The 20,249-nt window shown below is 40.8% G+C and overlaps 1 protein-coding gene across 1 annotated transcript in view; it reads left to right on the forward strand.

The window, feature by feature from the left end:
• LMTK2 (lemur tyrosine kinase 2) overlaps positions 1-20,249 on the forward strand; it is a 111,447-nt gene that overhangs the window by 41,776 nt on the left and 49,422 nt on the right. Inside the window, exons 4-6 of the mRNA XM_023555960.2 lie at positions 2,438-2,511; positions 7,504-7,622; positions 11,630-11,717. Of these exons, the coding sequence (XP_023411728.1) occupies positions 2,438-2,511; positions 7,504-7,622; positions 11,630-11,717 (281 nt within the window). The remainder of the gene's footprint in view (positions 1-2,437; positions 2,512-7,503; positions 7,623-11,629; positions 11,718-20,249) is intronic.

A 20,249-nucleotide genomic window follows, 5' to 3' on the forward strand; every position in this document is an offset into this window, starting at 1 on the left:
ATAGAAATCGTCGCATGGGAACCTAAACTTCTGTTATACCTTCACCCAAAACACCATTAAATATTACTAAAAAATAAAATGAAGCTTGTACTTAGGTTGTTTTGCACATGTGGTGATACATTTGTAGGATAAATTTCCAAAAGTGGTTTCTTTCCAATTTTGGTGGATAGTGCCAGTCTCCTCTCCCCAGGAGTTGTACCAGTTTATACTCCTTCCATCTGGAGTGTCAAATGGTGTCAGATGGTACATTGCTATTTGTATTGAAGATTAGTTGGTATCAATTCAAACTAGACTGTTAGAAATTTAGGCTGTTAACTGTAATCCCTATGGTAACCATTAATAACTAAAAATATACAGAAAAGGAAATGAAGAGGGAGTTGAAATGGTACAATAGAAAAAACCAAAACACAAAAAAGGATTTTTTGATGAACAGAGTTCCTAATTTTAATACAGTCAACATTCTTTCTTAGATTTCTTTTTTTAAAAACTGTTAGAACTTATTGTGTTAAGAAATCCTTCCCTATTTTGTGATCAAAATGATACTTAAACCAAGTAGTTTTTGTGGTGGTGGTTGTTTTCCTTAAGTTTTAAAGTTTTGCTTTGACATTTAAACCCATACCCCATCCTGAGTTGGTTTTTGAGTATAGTGTTAGGAGGAAGTCCAATTTACACTTTCCTTGTAGATGGCTGTTTTTTCCAGCTTTGTTTATTGATTAATTCTCCCTTTCCCCTCTGCTTTTTAATTCCATATGTGTGCGGGTCTGTGCTAAGCTCTCTATTCTTTGTCCTTGTCCCACTACCACACTGTCTTGGTTATAATACCTTCTAAGGTACTTGGGTGGCACAAACTATTTGCGCTCGATTAGTAACCTAAAGGTTGGTGGTTCGAACTTACCCAGTGACACCACAGAAGAAAGGCCTGGCAATCTACTTCTGTAAAGATTATAGCCAAGGAAACCCTATGGAGCAGTTCTCTGTAACACATGGGGTTGTCATGAGTTGGAATTGAATCGATGGTAACAAGAGCTTCTAGTAAGTCTCTTGGTGTGAATTTACTTCAAGGCAACTAACAACTTAAAAGCAATGGTGTCTTATAGGACGAGACTCCTTGTTGTTTTTTCAGAAAGGTCTTGGCTAAAAATTTTCTTCCCTTTATTTGACTACATAGATTTTAGAATCAGCTTATCCATAAAAGAAGAAGAAAACTGTGGGATTTTTATTGGAGTTGCATTGAATGTAATTTACAGAGAATTGGCATCTTTACAATATTAAGTCTTCCTATCCTTTAACTGGAGCCTCTTGGTACAGTGGTTTAAAGCTCGGCTGTTAACCGAAAGATCAGCTGTTCAAACCCACCAGCCTCTCCTTGGAAACCCTATGTGACAGTCCTACTCAGTCCTATAGGGTTGCTGTCAAAATTTTACTCGATGGCGGTGGGTTTGGTTTTTTGGTCTGTCCTTTAACTGGTATCTCTTTCTGTAGCCCCTCTGGGAGAAGTGGTTCTGGGAGAGGCTGTTGCTCAGTTGTTAACACCAGCCTTGGGGATTTGGAGGGGGAGATGAATATTCAAAGCTAGTTAGCTCTTCTGGGGACAGTGTTGTTTCATTGGCAGAGTTCTCGTTTTCCACATAGGAGAACCAGAAAACCAAACCCATTGCTGACAAGTGGATTCCGACTCATAGTGACACTATAGGACAGAGTAGAACTGCCCCATAAGGTTTCCAGGGAGCAACTGGTAGATTTGAACTGCCGACCTTTTGGTCAGCTGAGCTCTTAACCACTGCGCCACCAGGGCTGTCCATATGGGAGGCTTAGTTCCCAGCCAGTACACCTCAAGTGCAGCCCCGCCACCTATTTTTATCTGTCTGCAGAGGCTTGCTTATTGCTATGATGCTGAAGAGGTTTCAGCAGGGCTTCCATTTTAAGACAGACTAGGAAGAAAGGCCTGGCAATCTATTTCTCAAAAAATCAGCCAGTGAAAACCCTATGGATCGCAATGGTCAGTTCCCATGGTGCATGGGGTCGCCGTGAGTCAGGGGCAGACTCGAAGGCAGCTACCAACAACAGTAAAGCTGTTTTTAAAAAATTAAAGGACGGCAGTTTCAGAAACGGTAATCCTTTGTCTGGTCATCTGTTGAAGGGGGTTCAGAAAAACAAGGACTGGGTAGAGGCCATTAAAATGGTGATTAGTCATTATGGTAGAGTAGTTGGCCCCGAGAGGGAAACGGTGCAAGGTGTGACAGAACCGGAAATAGGAGGCTCGTTCAAAAACACCGTCAGTTTTAAAGCTTGAAGCTGTTTTGACTTCTTTGAAACTGTATTTGTTTCTACCTTTGTTAGCATTAAACTTATGTTAGTGTTTGTGTTTTATAGGTTATGTATTTAATGTTTTGATTTGGTAGAATTTACTTTTTTTTTAATGTTCTATTTTCTACAGAAGGTTTGAAGTCTCAAGTTGCACGCCACAGTCTAAACTATATACAGGAGATTGGAAATGGCTGGTTTGGAAAGGTAAAATGTTTTTTTTTTCTATACTCTCTCTTATTTATACTGTTTAGAATTTAAAGCTGATTAAGAATTGTATCGTGTGACAGTGTAGATTCTCACTGGACACTGTAGTCCTCGTGGAGTTTCCATGTTGCTCCCTGAAATTGTTGAGAATGTGAGCTTCAACATTCCTGGGTTTGTAACTTGTTCCGAAAAGGTCTTTTTTATGTATCAAAGACTTCTCTAATTGTTGCATAAGAACAGAAGGGAGAAGAGTCCTGGAATTTTAGAAGCTTTTTATCCTCCTCAAGTTGAAACCCTGGTGGTGTAGTGGTTAAGTGCTACGGCTGTCAACCAGAAGGTCAGCAGTTTGAATCTACCAGGCGCTCCTTGGAAACACTCTTGGGGCAGTTCTACTCTGTCCTCTAGGGTCGCTATGAGTCGGAATTGACTTGGCGACAACGGGTTTGGTTTTTTGGTTTGATGGTGTGGCACAACATAGTGGTTGAGCACTCACTGCTAACTGAAAGGTTGGCGGTTCAAACCCACCCAGGGTCTCTACAGGGGAAAGACATGGTGATCTGCTCCCAAAAAGATTACAACCTAAAAAACCCTATGGGGCAGCTCTACTCTGTCACATGGGGTCACTATGAATCGGAAGTTAACTGAACGCCGCCTGACGACAACTTAAATTATTTGTTTTTTCTTTTTCTCCTTCTCTGCTCCTCCATACTTCGTCTGCTTCCCTTAATCGCACTTAACCCACTTCAGAACTTTGGATAATAACCTTTGGGAAGAACTTTTCCCTGTGAACAGTTATTTCTCAAAGCCAGTGAAGTGCCATCGTAGCGGCGCTTTGCTGATCTTTTACCGTAGATCTTTCAGAAGAGATACTCTTATAACATCTCACAGTGTGCCAGTCATTCTCTGTAAAAGGTTCCTGACTGAGTGGAGATTGCTTCATTAGCGGAGTGATTCAGAGGGGAAAATGGGCTTGCTTTGTAGTCAACCATCTTACGCTTCTGCCAATCCTGTATCTTTGATCGCTTTTAAGCTTCGTTAGTTATCTAATCTTTTCAAACCATTTAGCAAAACCTGTTACATAGCAGACATTGTTCTTGGTGCTAGGAGCATGATGGGGAACAAGACGGGTAAAGTTCCTTTCCTGTGTGGAACTCTGGGAATGGAGCAGTGAACAGAATAGAAGCCAGCCCTCCCAAAGCTTACATTTCTAGCAGGGGAGTTAGACGGCAAACAAACTGCAGTAGAAGATGGGCCCAGAGCAGCACAGAGGAGCCAAATGATGTGGGATAATGTGAGCATCTAAAGACTCAGACTTTCCCTCAGAGTGAGGTGGGGAAATGCTGCAGGTGGGGAAGAGATACATGATGTAATCCCACTTACCTTTTAAAAGGATCCCTCTGGCAGCTACCTTGAGAACATGTCGTGGCAGGCCAAGGCAAAAGCAGGGAAATTGGTTAGGGCTGCCAGAACAAATTACCACAAACAGAAATTTATTCTCTCACAATTCTGGAGGCTAGAAAAGAGCCCTGGTGGCACAGTGGTTAAAGTGCTCAGCTGCTAACTGAAAGGTTGGTATTATGAACCCAGCAGCAACTCAGTGGGAGAAACACCAGACGATCTGTTCCTGAAAGGTCACGGCTTAGGCAACCCTGTGGGGCAGTTCTACTCTGTCATTTGGGGTTGCTGTGAGTCAGAATTGACTCAGTGGCACCCATCAACAACGGAAGGTGTTGGTTTCCTCTTGAGTCTCTGAGAAGAGAATCTGTTCCATACCTTTCTTCTAGTTTCTGGTGGTTGTCAACAGTCCTTGGCATTCCTTGGCATGTAGACAAATTCTTCCAATCACTGCCTTCTTCTCGCATGGCCGCCTATCCTCTGTGTGTTTCCAAGTCTCCCTCCCCTCATAAGGACACCAGTCATTGTATTTAGGGCCCACCCTAATGCAGTTATGATCTCATCTGAACTTGCTTACATCTGTAAAGGCCTCATTTCCAAATAAGGCCACATGCATAGGTTCCGAGTGGACATGAATTTTGGGGGGACATTATTCAGCACAGTAAATAGGCTACTGTGATCATCCAGGGAGAGATGATGAATCTAGATGATACCATGGACCTGGCGAGAAGCGATGGGACCCAAAATAGATTTTCAAATAAGAGCATGTGGGCCTTAGGATGGATTAGATATGAAGTTTGGAGAAAGAGAGGAGCCAAGGATGACTCTGTCTTTGGCCTGGTGAGCTGGAAGGATGGGGTTGCTGTCAGCTGAAATGGGAAAGACTACAGGGAGAGCAGGCTTGAGGGAGGAAATCAGAGTTCACTTTTGGATATGTTAGGTTTGAGTGGTTATTCAACCTCTGAGTGGGGCTAGCAAGTAGACAGCTGGGTGTGAAAATCCATTAGAGTTCAAGAGAGGGGTTCCAGGCTGGAAATGTAAATGTGGGAGAACTTAAGGAATGAATGGTATTTAAAGCTGTGGGAGTGGATGAACTCACCCAGAATTTGAAAGTAGGGAAGAGGGGACGACACAAGCACTGAGCCCTGAGGCACTGCCGCACTGGGGGCCAGGGCAGTAAAGAAGGACCGGTGAGAAGGAGGAGACCCAGGGGAAGTGAGTGTTCTCAACATCAGGTGAAGAAGGCACTCCAAGAAGATTAATTGTATTAAATACCACATATAAATTGAATAAGATGAAGACTAGGAAAATTTGGGTTCAGCAATGTGAAGTCAATCCTTGGGTACATGAAAGAAGCTGTTTTGGTGAAATGGTGATGATATACCCTTACATGGAACAGGTTGAGGAGAGGAAGGAAGCAGTAAATTGAGAGAATTCTTTTAAGGTGTTTTGTTCTGAAAGGGAGCAGAGAGATGGAATAGTAGCTGTTCGGGAACATTTGTAGGGTAAAGGGAAGGTTTTCTGATTTGCTTTGGTTTTTTATAAGATGGGAAGCTCTCTCAGCATGTTTTTTGTAGAGGGGGAGACATTAGAAGTGCAGGAGCGAGAGCCAGAGTAATGGTAGGAGCAAAGCCCTTGAGTGAGCAAGAGCACAGGGATCTATGGCACTGTCGTGGGACTTGAACTCAGGAGCAGAGACAATTTCTCTCTTGAAATGGAAGCAAGAGTAGCGTGTATAATTACAGGTTCAGGTGGATTTGGTGGCATTAAGATGAGAACATTCACTTGTGATTAGTTTTTCAGTGAATAGGAGGCAAAATCCTTACTTGAAAGTAAGGAGGAGAAAGCTGTGTTGAAAGTTTTGAACAGGAGGAGAAGGTGTGAAAGAGTCCTCTGGGAAAGTACATCGACCAGGGAGATGCGGGAGGATTGGTAGGCAATGCCGAGACCAGTCATTGTGGTTGTGTGTTTGTCTCTGTGGTGGTGTGTTACTGGGAGGCAGTTGGACTTCACCAGCACTAGGGTTTGACTAAGCCAATTCCTCAAGAGAGGCATAAGGGAGCGTTGACAGTGAATGAGTGTGGAGTCTGTGTCAGCTAGGGAGGGGAGTGAGGACTCCAGTGGAAAAGTGGCATCACCAACGGATTTGGAGGGCCAAGTTGGGCACTTGTCAGATTGGAATGTTGAAGTAGATGAGCTAGAGATAAAGGGACTGATAGAGGAGAAGAGGTTAAAATAAAAATGTTAAACATAATATAATTATTTGGTAATGAAAAGTTAAGAGTCCTGGTGGTGCAGTGGTTAAGCGCTTGGCTCCTAACTGAAAGGTTGGTGGTTTGAACCCACCAGCGGCTCCACAGAGAGAAAAGACCTGGCGATCTGCTCCCATAAAGATTACAGCCCAGGAAACCCTGTGGTGAAGTTCTACTCTGTCCCGTAGAGTCTCTATGAGTTGAAATCGACTCAGTGGCACACAGCGGTAACGATGGTAAGTTAGGTCTAGGCCCCTGAGCATCATTGCTGAGATGAAGTTGCAGAAAAATTATTGAAAGTGAGGTTAAAGAACTGAGAGGTCAAGGGGTTGAATGAATTGTCCATGTGGGTATTGAACACCAAGAATGATAACAGTGGTAGTGGAGAGAGAGAACAAGCCAGATTATTGAATAGCCTACTATTATTCATCCCCCTTTTCGAAACTGGTATCTTAGGATTGTTAATGCTTGTTACACATGCACAAGCTAATGATTTGAAACAAATAATATGACTTAGTTTTTCTTCATGCTGTCTGTTCATTTTATTGCCATTATATTCCTAATTGAGTTGGGTTCAAGTTTTTACTATCTATTCCAGGGCGTTAATGTTAATCTAGTTATTTTATGAAAATATTTATGCAAAAACTGTTTTAAAAGGAATTTTTTAAGCTTTGATCAATCTTTCAATAAAAACGTTTACTTCATCATTTTCATCCTAAATGCTGTATTTTGAAATGCCTTTGCACCCTTCTGTGTTACATTTAATGTTTCCCTTTTAGCTTGTTCTTACATGAGGCAGCTCATTCTCTGTTTGTTTGGTTAATTTCAGTAGAAGAATACTTTTTTGTGTGTTTTGACTGAAGTTTTGGTTCAAGATAAAGCCTGGTATCTTTGGAATGCTATGATTCTTCAGAGTTACAATGCAATGGTAAAATGCATTGGCTGTTTGTCAGTTTACTTTCTCATGAGAAGGAGACTAAATTACAAAACTCAGTTGAAGTGTTTCTGAGAAACATTTGAGTTACATCTGGGCTGAGTTTGTAAGTTGGTCTTCTGTAATGTTGGCGTTAATTTCCGTGAAAGCATAATACATTTTTAAATAAATAGGAAAGAAATATTTATAACTATGAATGTCGTAAATGTTTGATGAATAGTTTAAAAGGGCACCTTTTCTGAGGAAAAATACTTGAGTTTTCCAAGCTTTTCTTGAGGAAGTATGTAAAATAATAGCGGGCCCTCTGCTTGCTATTTAATTTGTTTTCCTGTCTCTCATTTCCAGATAAGAAATAAATGCTTCTTTACAATTTTGACGGAAGTGACTTGAACAACTGTTCTTTGGTTTTAGGTGCTCCTTGGAGAGATTTATACAGGCACTAGTGTAGCAAGAGTAATAGTGAAGGAGTTAAAAGCAAGTGCAAACCCAAAGGAACAAGATACTTTTTTGAAAAATGGAGAACCTTACTAGTAAGTAAAACCTTCACATATGTTCTATAAACACGGTCTGTGGTCTGTTGAAAATTAAGTGTTTAAAACTACTTGGGGATGTCCCCCTGCAAAATACATGATTTAAGTAAGAACCAAAATCTTGTAACATAATACCCAAAATGTCCAGGTTTCAATAGAATATCACTCGTCATACCAAGAACCAAGAACCAGAAGAACTCAGCTTGAATGCAAAAGACAGTCAACAGATGCCAACATCGATGACAGATGCTAGAATTATCTGACAAGGATTTTAAAGCAGCCTCGTAAAAATGCTTCACACAAGGGAAAGATTGGTTCAAAGGACTAAAGGACCACATCTACCATAGCCTCCACCGGACTGAGTCCAGTACAATTAGATGATGCCCGGCTACTACCACTGACTGCTCTGGCAGGGATCACAATAGAGGGTCCCAGACAGAGCTGGAGAATAATGTAGAACAAAATTCTAACTCAGAAAGAAAGACCAGACTTGCTGGCCTGACAGAGACTGGAGAAACCCTCAGAGTGTGGGCCCTGGACACCCTTTCAGCTCAGTAATGAGGTCATTCCTGAGGTTCACCCTTCCGCCAAAGATTGTACAGGCCCATGGAACAAAACAAGACTAAAGGGGCTCACCAGCCCTGGGGCAGGGACTAGAAGGGAGAAGGGAAGAGGAAAGCTGGTAATAGGGAACCCAGGGTTGAGAAGGGAGAGTGTTGACATGTCATGGGGTTATTAACCAATGTCATAGAACAATGTGTGTACTAACTAGTTTGCTCTATAAACCTTCATCTAAAGTAGAGTAAAAAAAAAAAAAAGCTTCAGTAAGCAATTACAAACATACCTGAAACATGAAAAAAGAGTTTCTGCTAAGAAACGGAAAGTCTCAGTAAAGAAGACTTAAAGATTTTGCAAGTGAAAAATGGAATAACCAAAATAAAATCAATGGATGTGCTCAATGGCAGAATGGAGAGGACAGAAGAAGAATATGTGAATTTGATGATAAAACAGTAGAAATTACATTTGAACAACAGAAAAATAGACTCTGTGTGTGTGTGTGTGTGTACATGTAGGGCCTCAAGGACATGGGAGACTTCAACAAAAGATGTAACATTCATGAGATCAGAGTCCCAGAATGAGAGTAGACAGAAGATGGGGCTGAAAAAGCATTTAAAGAAATAATTGCTCAAAATTTTTCCAGATTTGGAAACGATATAAAGTTACAGATTTAAGAAGGTGAGTGAATCTCAAACAGGATAAACCAAAACAAATCCATGCCAAGACACATCATAGTCAAACTTCTGAAAACTAAAGACAAAAAATCTTGAAAGCAGTGAGAAAGAAATGACACCTTACCCACAGGGGAAAAATAATTTGAATGGCAGCAGAATTCTCATCAGAAACCATGGAGGCCAGAAGGAAGTGGCACACTTTTCAAGTGCTGAAAATAAAGAACTGTGAATCTAGAATCCTGTATCTGTTGAAAATATCTTTCAGGAATGAAAGGGAAGTGAAGACATTCTCAGATGAAAGAAAACTAAAAGAACTTGTAACCAACAGGCCTACCTTGAAAGAATGGCTAAAGGAAGTTCTCCAAACAGAAAGGAAATCATAAAAGAAGGGATCTTGGAAAGTTAGGAAGGAAGAAAGATAATGGAAAGAACAAAAATATTGGTAAATAGGCTTCTCTTGAGTTTTCTAAATTATGTTTGATAGTTGACACAAACGTCATAACATTGTCTAATGTGGTTCTTAAAGGATGCAGAGGAAATATTTAAGACAGTTATGTCACCAGTGAGGGAAGGTAAAGAAATTTAAAGGGATGTAAGTTTTCTGCATTTCACTTTAACTGGTAAAATGTTGACATCAGTAGACCATAATAGGTTATGTATATATAATGTAATACCTGGAGCAACCATTAAAAGGTTTCTACAGAGAGATCCACTCAAGAACATTGTAGGTAAACCAAAATGGAATTCCTAAAATGTTCGGGCAACCCACAGAAAGGCAGGAAGCTGAAAACAGAGATAAAGAATGGAGGGAATGACCAGAAAACAAAAAACAGAATGACAGACTTAAGCCTGTAGCTTGTTAGTAATTTATTAAATGTAAATGGTTAAATATACTAATTAAAACAGAGATACGCAGAGTGGATTAAAATAATGGAGCCAACCATATGCTGACTACAAGAAACTCACTTCAAATATAACAGTATAGGTATTTTGAAAGTAAAATGATGGAAAAAGATGTTCCACTCAAACGTTAAACCAAATAAAGCAGGAATGCTGTATTAAAATCAGATCAAGTAGACTTCAGAGTAACGAAAATTACCAGGGAGAGAGAGGAACATTACATAATGATAAAAGGGTCAAGCCACTAAAAAGAACTACTAACTGTATTCAGGAAACAACAGAGCTTTAAAACATGAGACTAAAGGGGATAGAACTGAAAAGAAAAATAAAAAAGCCTACATTTAGGGACTTTAATACTCATTTATCAACATTTGACAGAAAAGCATCAAGGATATAGAATTCAACAATACTGTCAACTGGAGGGATCTCATCAGCATTTATAGAACACTCCACCCAACATCAGGAGAATACACGTTCTTTTCAAGCATCCATGTAACATGTACCAAAACCAAACCAAACCCGTTGCCGTTGAGTAAATTTTGACTCATAGTGACCACATAGGACAGAGTAGAACTGCCCCCCACAGGGTTTCCAAGGAGTGGCTGGTGGATTCGAACTGCTGACCTTTAGGTTAGCAACCAAGCTCTTAAGCAGTGTGCCACTGGGGCACCATGTAATACATACCAAGATAGACCATATCCTGTGCTGTAAAACAAACCTCCATAAATTTAAAGAATTGAAACTATTAATAGTATTTTTCTTTGACCACAGTGCAGTCAAATTAAAAATTAATAATGGACAGATAACAGAAAAATCTCCAAATATTTAGAAACTAAACAGTCTATTTCTCAGTAATCTATGACTTGAAGAGGAAATCTCAAGGGAAGTTAAATCAAGGAGCCCTTGTGGCGCAGTGGCAAAGAGCTTCGCTGCTAACCAAAAGTCGACAGTTTGAATCCACCAGCTGCTCCTTGGAAACAGTTTGGGGCAGTTCTACTCTGTCCTATAGGGTCACTGTGAGTCGGAATTGACTCGACAGCAATGCGTAAACCGTGTATATTCGACTGAATGCAAGCAAAAATACAGCATAATAAAATTTGTGAGATGCAGCTAAAGCAGTGAGGACAGGTAAATTTATAACACTAAATTTATAGCTTACATGAGAAAAGAGGAAGAGCCTGAAATCAGTAAATTCACAATTTAAGAAATTAGGAAAAAAAAAAAGAGCAAAATAGGCCCAAAGTAAGCAGATGGAAGGAAATACTGAAGATAAGAGCAGAAATCAATAAAATTCAAAACAAAACCAATAGGTAAAATCAATGAAGCAGAAACCCGATTCTTTGAGAAGGTCAATAAAATTGACAAATCTGTAGCAAAATTGACAACAAATAAAAGAGAACACCAGATTATTAGTATCAGGAAGGGAACAGGGATCAAAAGGATAATAAGGGAATACAACAACTTGATGGCAGTGATTTTAATCTCAGTGGAACTCACATGATAAGGTAGGGTTTGATTGATTCAATAAATTTTAATAGTTATTGAATATTTGAATACTGCACATCTCTTGGCGTAGTGGTTAAGAGCTACAGCTGCTAACCAAAAGGTCAGCAGTTCGAATCCAGGCACTCCTTGTAAACTCTATGGGGCAGTTCTCCTCTGTCCTGTAGGGTTATTATAAGTCAGAATTGACTCGACGGCAACGGGTTTGGTTTTTTTTTTTTTGGTTTATGCATCTGTTGAGTATATTTGTAGTGTGACCTTTTTAGTTTGTTACCTTTAATTCATTTATGAGTATTAAAATTCGGGTTACTGTTGAAACAGTTTTACTAGCGTGCTTCCTAATGCATAATACCATAACTTTTATTTTTCCAGTATTCTTCAGCATCCAAATATTCTTCAGTGTGTTGGACAATGTGTAGAAGCAATTCCCTATCTTCTGGTGTTTGAGTTTTGTGACTTGGTGAGTTTTTAGTAGGAATTCAAGTTCAGATCTTTGAAAGGTAATGCTCAAGTTTTGTTTTTTTAATAATACTTTATTGTGTTTTTGGTGAAAATTTGTACAGCAGGTTAGGTTCCCATTTGACAATTTCCATACAAATTGATCGATGAGATTACAGTTCTCACATTGTGTCAACATTCTCTTTATGTTGTGGTTGTTTCATTTCCAGTACTCTAGTTACCCTGCCACCTTATCTTCTCATCTTTGCTTTGGATTAAATGTTGACCTTTTGAGCTCATACCGATGTTTTTTTAGTAGAGCACTGATCCTAATGGGTAATATCTTTTTTTGTATGTCACTGCTTTTCTGCTAAAAGGTGATCTCAGGGATAGTTTTGGTTCAAGGTTTAAAGAGCGTCTCAGGGAGTCCTCTGGTTTCAGGCAGCCTAGTTAGTCTGGCCTTTTTAAAAGAATTTGAATTTTGTTGTGCATTTTTCTTCCGTTCTAACTGGGATCATCTGTTGTCCCCCAGTCAGATCTCTCGGTGGTAGCTGGGACCCAAGTGCTTCTGACAGACGGTAATGCTGGATAAGGGACTGCTTTCACTTCTGCCACCCATTTGAAGAACTATGTGACACATTAATTCATAATATGTTAGCTGACACCTACATAGTGTCTTATTGTACTCCGGTCCCTGCACTGAACCATTTATGTGTATTACCACATTTAGTCATGACAAACCCCTGCATTAGTAGTAGTATTTATCCATGTTTTACATATGATTAAAATAAGGCTCAGAGAGATTAAGAAAATGTTGTGGACCAAAGTATATGGCCCAGCCAGAGCTTGGTTAGGTTTGCCCCTTTTCAGAGCTTAAGGTCTTAACTACGACTGTTGTTGCTGTTAGGTGCCGTTGAGTCAATTCCAACTCATAGCGACCCCATGTGACAGAGCGGAACTACTTCATAAGGCTTTCTTGGCTGTAATCTTTATGGAAGCAGATTGCCAGCTCTTTCTCCCACAGAGCTGCTGGGTGTGTTCAAACTTGCAGCCTTTCAGTTAGCAGCCCAGTGCTTAACCGTTTGCATCATCAGGGCTCCTTATCCTCATTGGTAGGGGTGGTGAATTTCAAAGAAAAATTGATAAGCTTGATGTATGAGATAGCTTTCGTTGGATTATGCCACAGTAACACCCCAAATCTCAGTGGCTAATAGCATCAGAGGCTTAGTTCTCACTCATCTCACATGTTGGCTGTGGGTCAGCACTGTCTCGATTCCAGACTACACGTCAGCTTCACTCTAGGATCAAGCTGAAAAGAGCAGTCCACATTTGAGACCTGTTGTTCTTGTGGCCGAGGGAAAAGAGCAATGGCCAAGACACATAGGGGGCCATTTGATGATAAGGTAGAGAGTGACTGACTCAATAAATTTGAATGTTTGTCTCATCCCTATGGTGTGCCAGAGAGTGGTGTAGGTGCTGGGAACGTAGCAGTGACTGAAGCTCTCTCTTTATCCTCCTGAGGTCCACATGCTTGTGAGGAGAAACAAACACTAAGCAAGTGCATGGTCTGTCAGGCAGGTACTATGGACAGGTGAGTTGTAAAGTGATGGGTTAACACCCTTTTTGGATGAGGAGATTGGGAATCATCTCTGATAAGGTGACATTTGAGCAGAGTCCTGACTGACTGATTAACCTAACATCCATCATTTACCATCAGTCAGCTCTCCAAACTGGTTAGCTTTTTAACTTCTTCTGCCCATGCTCATTGATTAATCCAAGTAGATCACAGAGTGAAACTGTATAGTTTGTACAGAGAAACTCTTTAGAGAAACTTACTGAAGGGGTCTACCATCTACCTAGATCCCTCCCCCCATTTTTATACTGACTTTGCAATAGACTATCAAATTTTTTTTTTTTTTTTTTTTTTTATCATTTTAGTAGTAATAACCAGTGTGACAAAACAGACTTTTCCCTTTTTCCATGCGGACTTTGCAAGACACTTGAAGTCTTTTGGCGCTGATAGACTTAAATGTGTTCCACTATATAAACCCCTTGTGGACAGCTGTCACTCTACAGCACTACAGTTTGCATGGAGATGGAGGTGCCCTTTGTGAGCATCATGGCTTAACTGTTCCCATCAGCAAAAGAAACAGCTAAGGCTGTGTGGGCCATTATGAGGCAAACTGTGGGTAGAACAACGTCTGCATAAGTAGAAGCTAAATGGCCTCATGATTCTGCTCACCGAGCCTTGTTCCAGTAGGCTTAGAGGCCCAGAGGAGATTGATGCCCTGGTTTGTAATCAGTGTTAATGCTGACCTCATAAAAAGTTTGGGACCCCTCTTCGCTATCTCAGAGAGACTGAAAAATGGGGATTATTTCTTCTTGAGTGTAGAGCTCTTTTTTTTTTTTTTTTAACATTTTATTGTGCTTTAGTAAAGAATTGACTATCTTCACACGTTCCTAGTAGGTCAGATGCTATTGAATGAATGTTGGCCTTTTCAGTCGTTACCATGCAGAGGGTGAGTGAGCATGCTCGACAATAACATCTTTTAAGTAGAGAGAATATTCGTGCACTTGTTTACACACTTCTTTTTAAGATGGAATTACCAGCTTGTTTTCAAGAAGCACTGAATCTTGGAAGCTTTATGAAAGTACATGAATACTGTTTTGAGTGAGTTTGGTAGCTGGACTGGGGCCATCAATCTGTAATGCTGACAGTGACAGTGTATATGGGATGAGTTGACGGGTTAATGCAGGGTGTTGTATATAACTTGTTGCCATAGGTGGTACGCTATGTCCTACATGAATATCAGAGCAATATCATTGTTTGGTTTAGCCTCACTCATTCAACAGAAATTTACCGAGCATCTATCAAGTGCAGAGAACTGTGCTCAGGGCTCTAGGGAATTCAGAGATAAAGAAGCCCGAGCTTTGCTTTACCTGCCTTTAGAACCAGGCTGGCCTGCACTAACTCATTTATCACCTTGGAAAATGACTTAAACTCTTCAAGCCTCAGTGTCAATGTCTGTGAAATAGGGATAATACTATCTAGCCTTTAGGGGTATCCTGACCATTAAATAAGGTAGATGTTGAATGTAAGTTACTGAGCACATATAAGTGTTTAGCAAATGGTAGTTATTTTTATTAATGTTTGATTATTTAAATTAATTGATCATAATTTCAAAGATTTGAGTAACGTGTATAGGAGTATAGAAATTCTAAGTGGAATAATTGGGGAAGCCTTCACAAGGGAAATGGCGTTTGAGCTCAGTGTTGAAGACTGAATGAATAGACGTTCTCCAGGCAGAAAAGGATAGCGGGAATGGCATGAGAGTATTTGCATGTGTGGGGAATGGCCGAGGATGCAGCTGGGGGGAACATGGAGGCTTAGAAGGAGCTGGTCAGCTCCTGTTGGGAAAGGCAGACTGGACAGGTGAAAGGTAGGGAGGGAGACAAACTGCTCTGGAGGCCAGACTGCAAGCTGAGGAGATGGAGAGAATGTAGTTTAAACTGTGACAGTAAGTCCTCCACTCGGTCTTCATCTTAAGAGTCTACAGTTTTCTCCACTCCCATCACCTGACTCCAAAGCAGGGATGATAGTATTTTTTTTTACAGGAGAGCTTTCTTGCATATAAGGAACTTGGTGGCACGGTGATTATGTGCTTGGCTGCCTAACCAAAAGGTAGGCAGTTCGAATCCACCAGTCCACTCCTCAGAAACCCTGTGGGACAGTTCTGCTCTGTCTTATAGGATCTCTATGAGTCAGAATTGACTCGATGGCAATGGGTATACTCAGCCAAGACAATGGCAAGTGAACTCCTGAAAACAGTGAGTAGTGGCCAAGTGGGAATGAGGGAGACATCTCCTTGATGTCTACTCCAAGATTGACACTCCTGGATATGTATTCCTCAGTCTCGCTTGAAAGATAGATAGATGGCTTGTCATTGTTGTTGTTAGGTGCCATCGAGTTGGTTCCAACTCATAGCGACCCTATGCACAACAGAACGAAACACTGCCCAGTCCTGCACCATCCTTACAATCGTTGTTACGCTTGAGCTCATTGTTGCAGCCACCATGTCAATCCACCTCGTTGAGGGTCTTCCTGTTTTCCGTTGACCCTGTACTCTGCCAAGCATGATGTCCTTCTCCAGGGACTGATCCCTCCTGACAACATGTCCAAAGTATGTAAGACGCAGTTTCGCCATCCTTGCCTCTAAGGAGCATTCTGGTCGCACTTCCTCCAGGACAGATTTGTTCATTCTTTTGGCAGTCCATGGTATATTCAATATTCTTCGTCAGCATCACAATTTAAAAGCATCAACTCTTCTTCGGTCTTCCTTATTCATTTTCCAACTTTCACATGCATATGATGTGATTGAAAATACCATGGCTTGGGTCAGGCGCACCTTAGTCTTCAGGGTGACATCTTTGCTCTTGAAGAGGTCCTTTGCAGCAGATTTGCCCAGTGCAACGCGTCTTTTGATTTCTTTACTCCTGCTTCCATGGCTGTTGATTGTGGATCCAAGTAAAATGAAATCCTCAACAACTTCAATCTTTTCTCCGTTTATCATGATGTTGCTCTTTGGTCCAGTTGTGAGGATTTTTGTTTTCTTTATGTTGAGGTGCAGTCCATACTGAAGGCTGTGGTCTTTAATCTTCATTAGTAAGTGCTTCAGGTCCTCTTCACTTTCAGCAAGCAAGGTTGTGTCACCTGCATAACGCAGGTTGTTAATGAGTCTTCCTCCAATCCTGACGCCCCATTCTTCTTCATATAGTCCAGCTTCTCGTATTATTTGTTCAGCATACAGATTAAATAGGTATGGTGAAAGAATACAACCCTGACGCACACCTTTCTTGACTTTAAACCAATCAGTATCCCCTTGTTCTGTCTGAACAACTGCCTCTTGGTCTATGTAAAGGTTCCTCGTGAGCACAATTAAGTGTTCTGGAATTCCCATTCTTCTCAGTGTTATCCAGTTTGTTATGATCCACACAGTCGAATGCCTTTGCATAGTCAATAAAACACAGGTGAACATCTTTCTGGTATTCTCTGCTTTCAGCCAGGATCCTTCTGACATCAGCGATGATATCCCTGGTTCCACATCCTCTTCTGAAACCGGCCTGAATTTCTGGCAGTTCCCTGTTGATATACTGCTGCAGCTGCTTTTGAACAATCTTCAGCAAAATTTTGCTTGCGTGTGATATTAATGATATTGTTCTATAATTTCCACATTCGGTTGGATCACCTTACTTGGGAATAGGCATAAATATGGATCTCTTCCAGTCAATTGGCCAGGAAGCTGTCTTCCATATTTCTTGGCATAGACAAGTGAGCACCTCCAGTGCTGCATCTGTTTGTTGAAACATCTCAATTGATATTCTGTCAATTCCTGGAGCCTTGTTTTTCACCAATGCCTTCAGAGCAGCTTGGACTTCTTCCTTCAGTACCATCGGTTCCTGATCATATGCCACCTCTTGAAATGGTTGAATATCAACTAATTCTTTTTGGTATAATGACTCTGTGTATTCCTTCCATCTTCTTTTGATGCTTCCTGCATTGTTTAATATTTTCCCCGTGGAATCCTTCACTATTGCAACTCGAGGCTTGAATTTTTTCCTCAGTTCTTTCAGCTTGAAAAACGCCAAGCATGTTCTTCCCTTTTGGTTTTCCATCTCAAGCTCTTTACACATGTCATTATAATACTTTACTCTGTCTTCTCGAGAGGCCCTTTGAAATCTTCTGTTCAGTTCTTTTACTTCTTCATTTTACGACTCAAAATGAGAAGAAATAGCTGCAAGCATCCATTAATAATCGGAACCTAGAATGTACAAAGTATGAATCTAGGAAAATTGGAAATCGTCAAAAATGAAATGGAACAGGTAAACATCGATATCCTAGGCATTAGTGAGCTGAAATGGACTGGTGTTGGCCATTTTGAATCGGACAATCATATAGTCTACTATGCTGGGAATGACAACTTGAAGAGGAATGGTGTTGCATTCATCATGAAAAAGAACATTTCAAAATCTATCCTGAAGTACAACGCTGTCAGTGATAAGATAATGTCCATTCGCCTACAAGGAAGACCAGTTAATAGGATTATTATTCAAATTTATGCACCAACCACTAGGGCCAAAGATGAAGAAATAGAAGATTTTTATCAGCAGCTGCAGTCTGAAATTGATCGAAGATGCAATCAAGATGCATTGGTAATTACTGGTGATTGGAATGTGAAAGTTGGAAACAAAGAAGAAGGATCAGTAGCTGGAAAATATGGCCTTGGTGATAGAAACAATGCCAGAGATCGAATGATAGAATTTTGCAAGACCATTGACATCTTCGTTGCAAATACCTTCTTTCACCAACATAAACGGCGGCTGTACACATGGACCTCACCAGATGGAACACACAGAAATCAAATTGACTACATCTGTGGAAAGAGACGATGGAAAAGCTCAATATCATCAGTCAGAACATGGCCAGGGGCTGACTGTGGAACAGACCATCAATTGCTCATATGCAAGTTCAAGCTGAAACTGAAGAAAATCAGAGCAAGTCCATGAGAGCCAAAATACAACCTTGAGTATATCCTACCTGAATTTAGAGACCATCTGAAGAACAAATTTGATGCATTGAACACTAATGACCAAAGACCAGACGAGTTGTGGAATGACATCAAGGACATCATCCATGAAGAAAGCAAGAGGTCACTGAAAAGACAGGAAAGAAAGAAAAAACCAGGATGGATGTCAAAGGAGACTCTGAAACTTGCTCTTGAGTGTCGAGCAGCTAAAGCAAAAGGAAGAGTTGATGAAGTAAAAGAACTGAACAGAAGATTTCAAAGGGCCTCTCGAGAAGATAGATGACTGGGATGGGGAAAATCAAAGGAAGCCTAGACTCACAGGCCCTTGGAGCTAGAAGGAACTTCAGCTGCTGACCATGCAGGGGAGTAAGGAGGGCAGGGAGCTAACCTCACTGTGTCCGGCCTTGTGCTGGACATTCGATATTTGTGATTTCATTCTTGACGAACGCGTGAGGTAGGTGGTGGTAGCTGCATTTTACAGACCAGAAAACTAATGCTGAGAGAGATTAAGGAACGTGAAGAATAGAAGCAGGGTCTGTCCGACTTCAGGACCATGTTTTCTGGTCTCCTTTGTTTGCTTAGTTGCCTACTTCACATCATTACTGTTGGCAAAGTGAGTATCTTAAGCAGTGGCTTGACGTTATTCTGTGTACTTTTATACCAGGCGATTTAATGCTTTCTATATTCTTTCCGCCAGTGGGAAACCTCCAACTGGCCCTTTGTTCTGAAAATGCCTAATTAAAAAAGAAAAAAACAAATGCATTGCCGTCGAGTCGATTTCGACTCATGGTGACCCCTTGCGTTACAGAGCAAAACTGTTCGCAGGGTTTTCTTGGCTGTAAACTTTACAGAAGCAGATCACCAGGCCTTTCTTTCACAGAGCCATTAATTGATAAGCATCTCTTTTTTGTGTGTTCATTAAGTAAGTCCTGTGCACCAGGCACTCTTCTAGATACTGGGGATATAAACATGAATCAGATTATCTTACTTAAAAAGTCTAATGTTACTTTTCTGAATTAACGGTCTCTGGATAACTTTAATATGTCGAGTACTGAAGCAATAAAATACATTTAAAGCCCAGTGAAAAATTTGAAATTACAGATTTACTCCTAAATTCATTATTATTAGATTGTTGAGTTGAACTTATATGATGGGACTGCTTTGGGAAAAATGATTGGCCAAACTTTAATTTTGGGCACATCATTTAGAACTTCTTGATAAGTTTTTCTGTTAATGTGTTTAAGAAAAAAAGGGGGAAACGCATTAGCAAATGTTTGTTAAATTCAGTGCATATGCCCAGCACTGTTCCAGGTTCTGGGAGCAGAGTAGAGAACTAGACGGAGTCCCAGCCCTGTGTAGCTTACTTTCTTTTGGGAGAGACAGACAAGTAAACAATAATATGTCAGCTAGGAACCAGATGTTAAACAGAGGTGTATCATGATTTAATTTGTGTTCTGAAAGACTCCCTTTGCTCAGGGTGGGAGCAGGGAGACCACTTAGAAGGTGCGCTGTTGTGCACACAGGCTGGGCTGCCAGCTCGGATGAAGATGACAACAGTTGAGTCAGGGAAGGTAGTCTGGATCTGAAGGCAGTTTGCAGACAGATCCAGGACTCAGTGAGGGGTTGGGCGTGGGAGTGGAGAGACGGAGAGACCTCAAGAATGACTTTAGGTGAGTCAGGAATCAAAGGAGGACATTGAATGCATGTATGGTTGCCCCTTTTGCCGTGAGATCAGAAGAATTGAATGGTGTCCGGCTACCGTTACTGAGAGTTTTGATCAGTGATTCTGTAGGAGAATCCTGAGCAGAAGGGGGAAAAGTGCAGAACCGATTTTCAAGTTTTCAGTGAAATTCAGACTTTCTGGAGCCATTAAGGCTAGATAAACCTCCAAAACTATTGCCCTGAGGTAATCTTTAAGCTTTAAACCTTAAACCAGAACTATCCCTTGAGGCATTCTTTGAATCAAAAAA

The sequence above is a fragment of the Loxodonta africana genome, chromosome 12 (genome assembly GCF_030014295.1).
Source record: "Loxodonta africana isolate mLoxAfr1 chromosome 12, mLoxAfr1.hap2, whole genome shotgun sequence".
Taxonomy (NCBI): domain Eukaryota; kingdom Metazoa; phylum Chordata; class Mammalia; order Proboscidea; family Elephantidae; genus Loxodonta; species Loxodonta africana.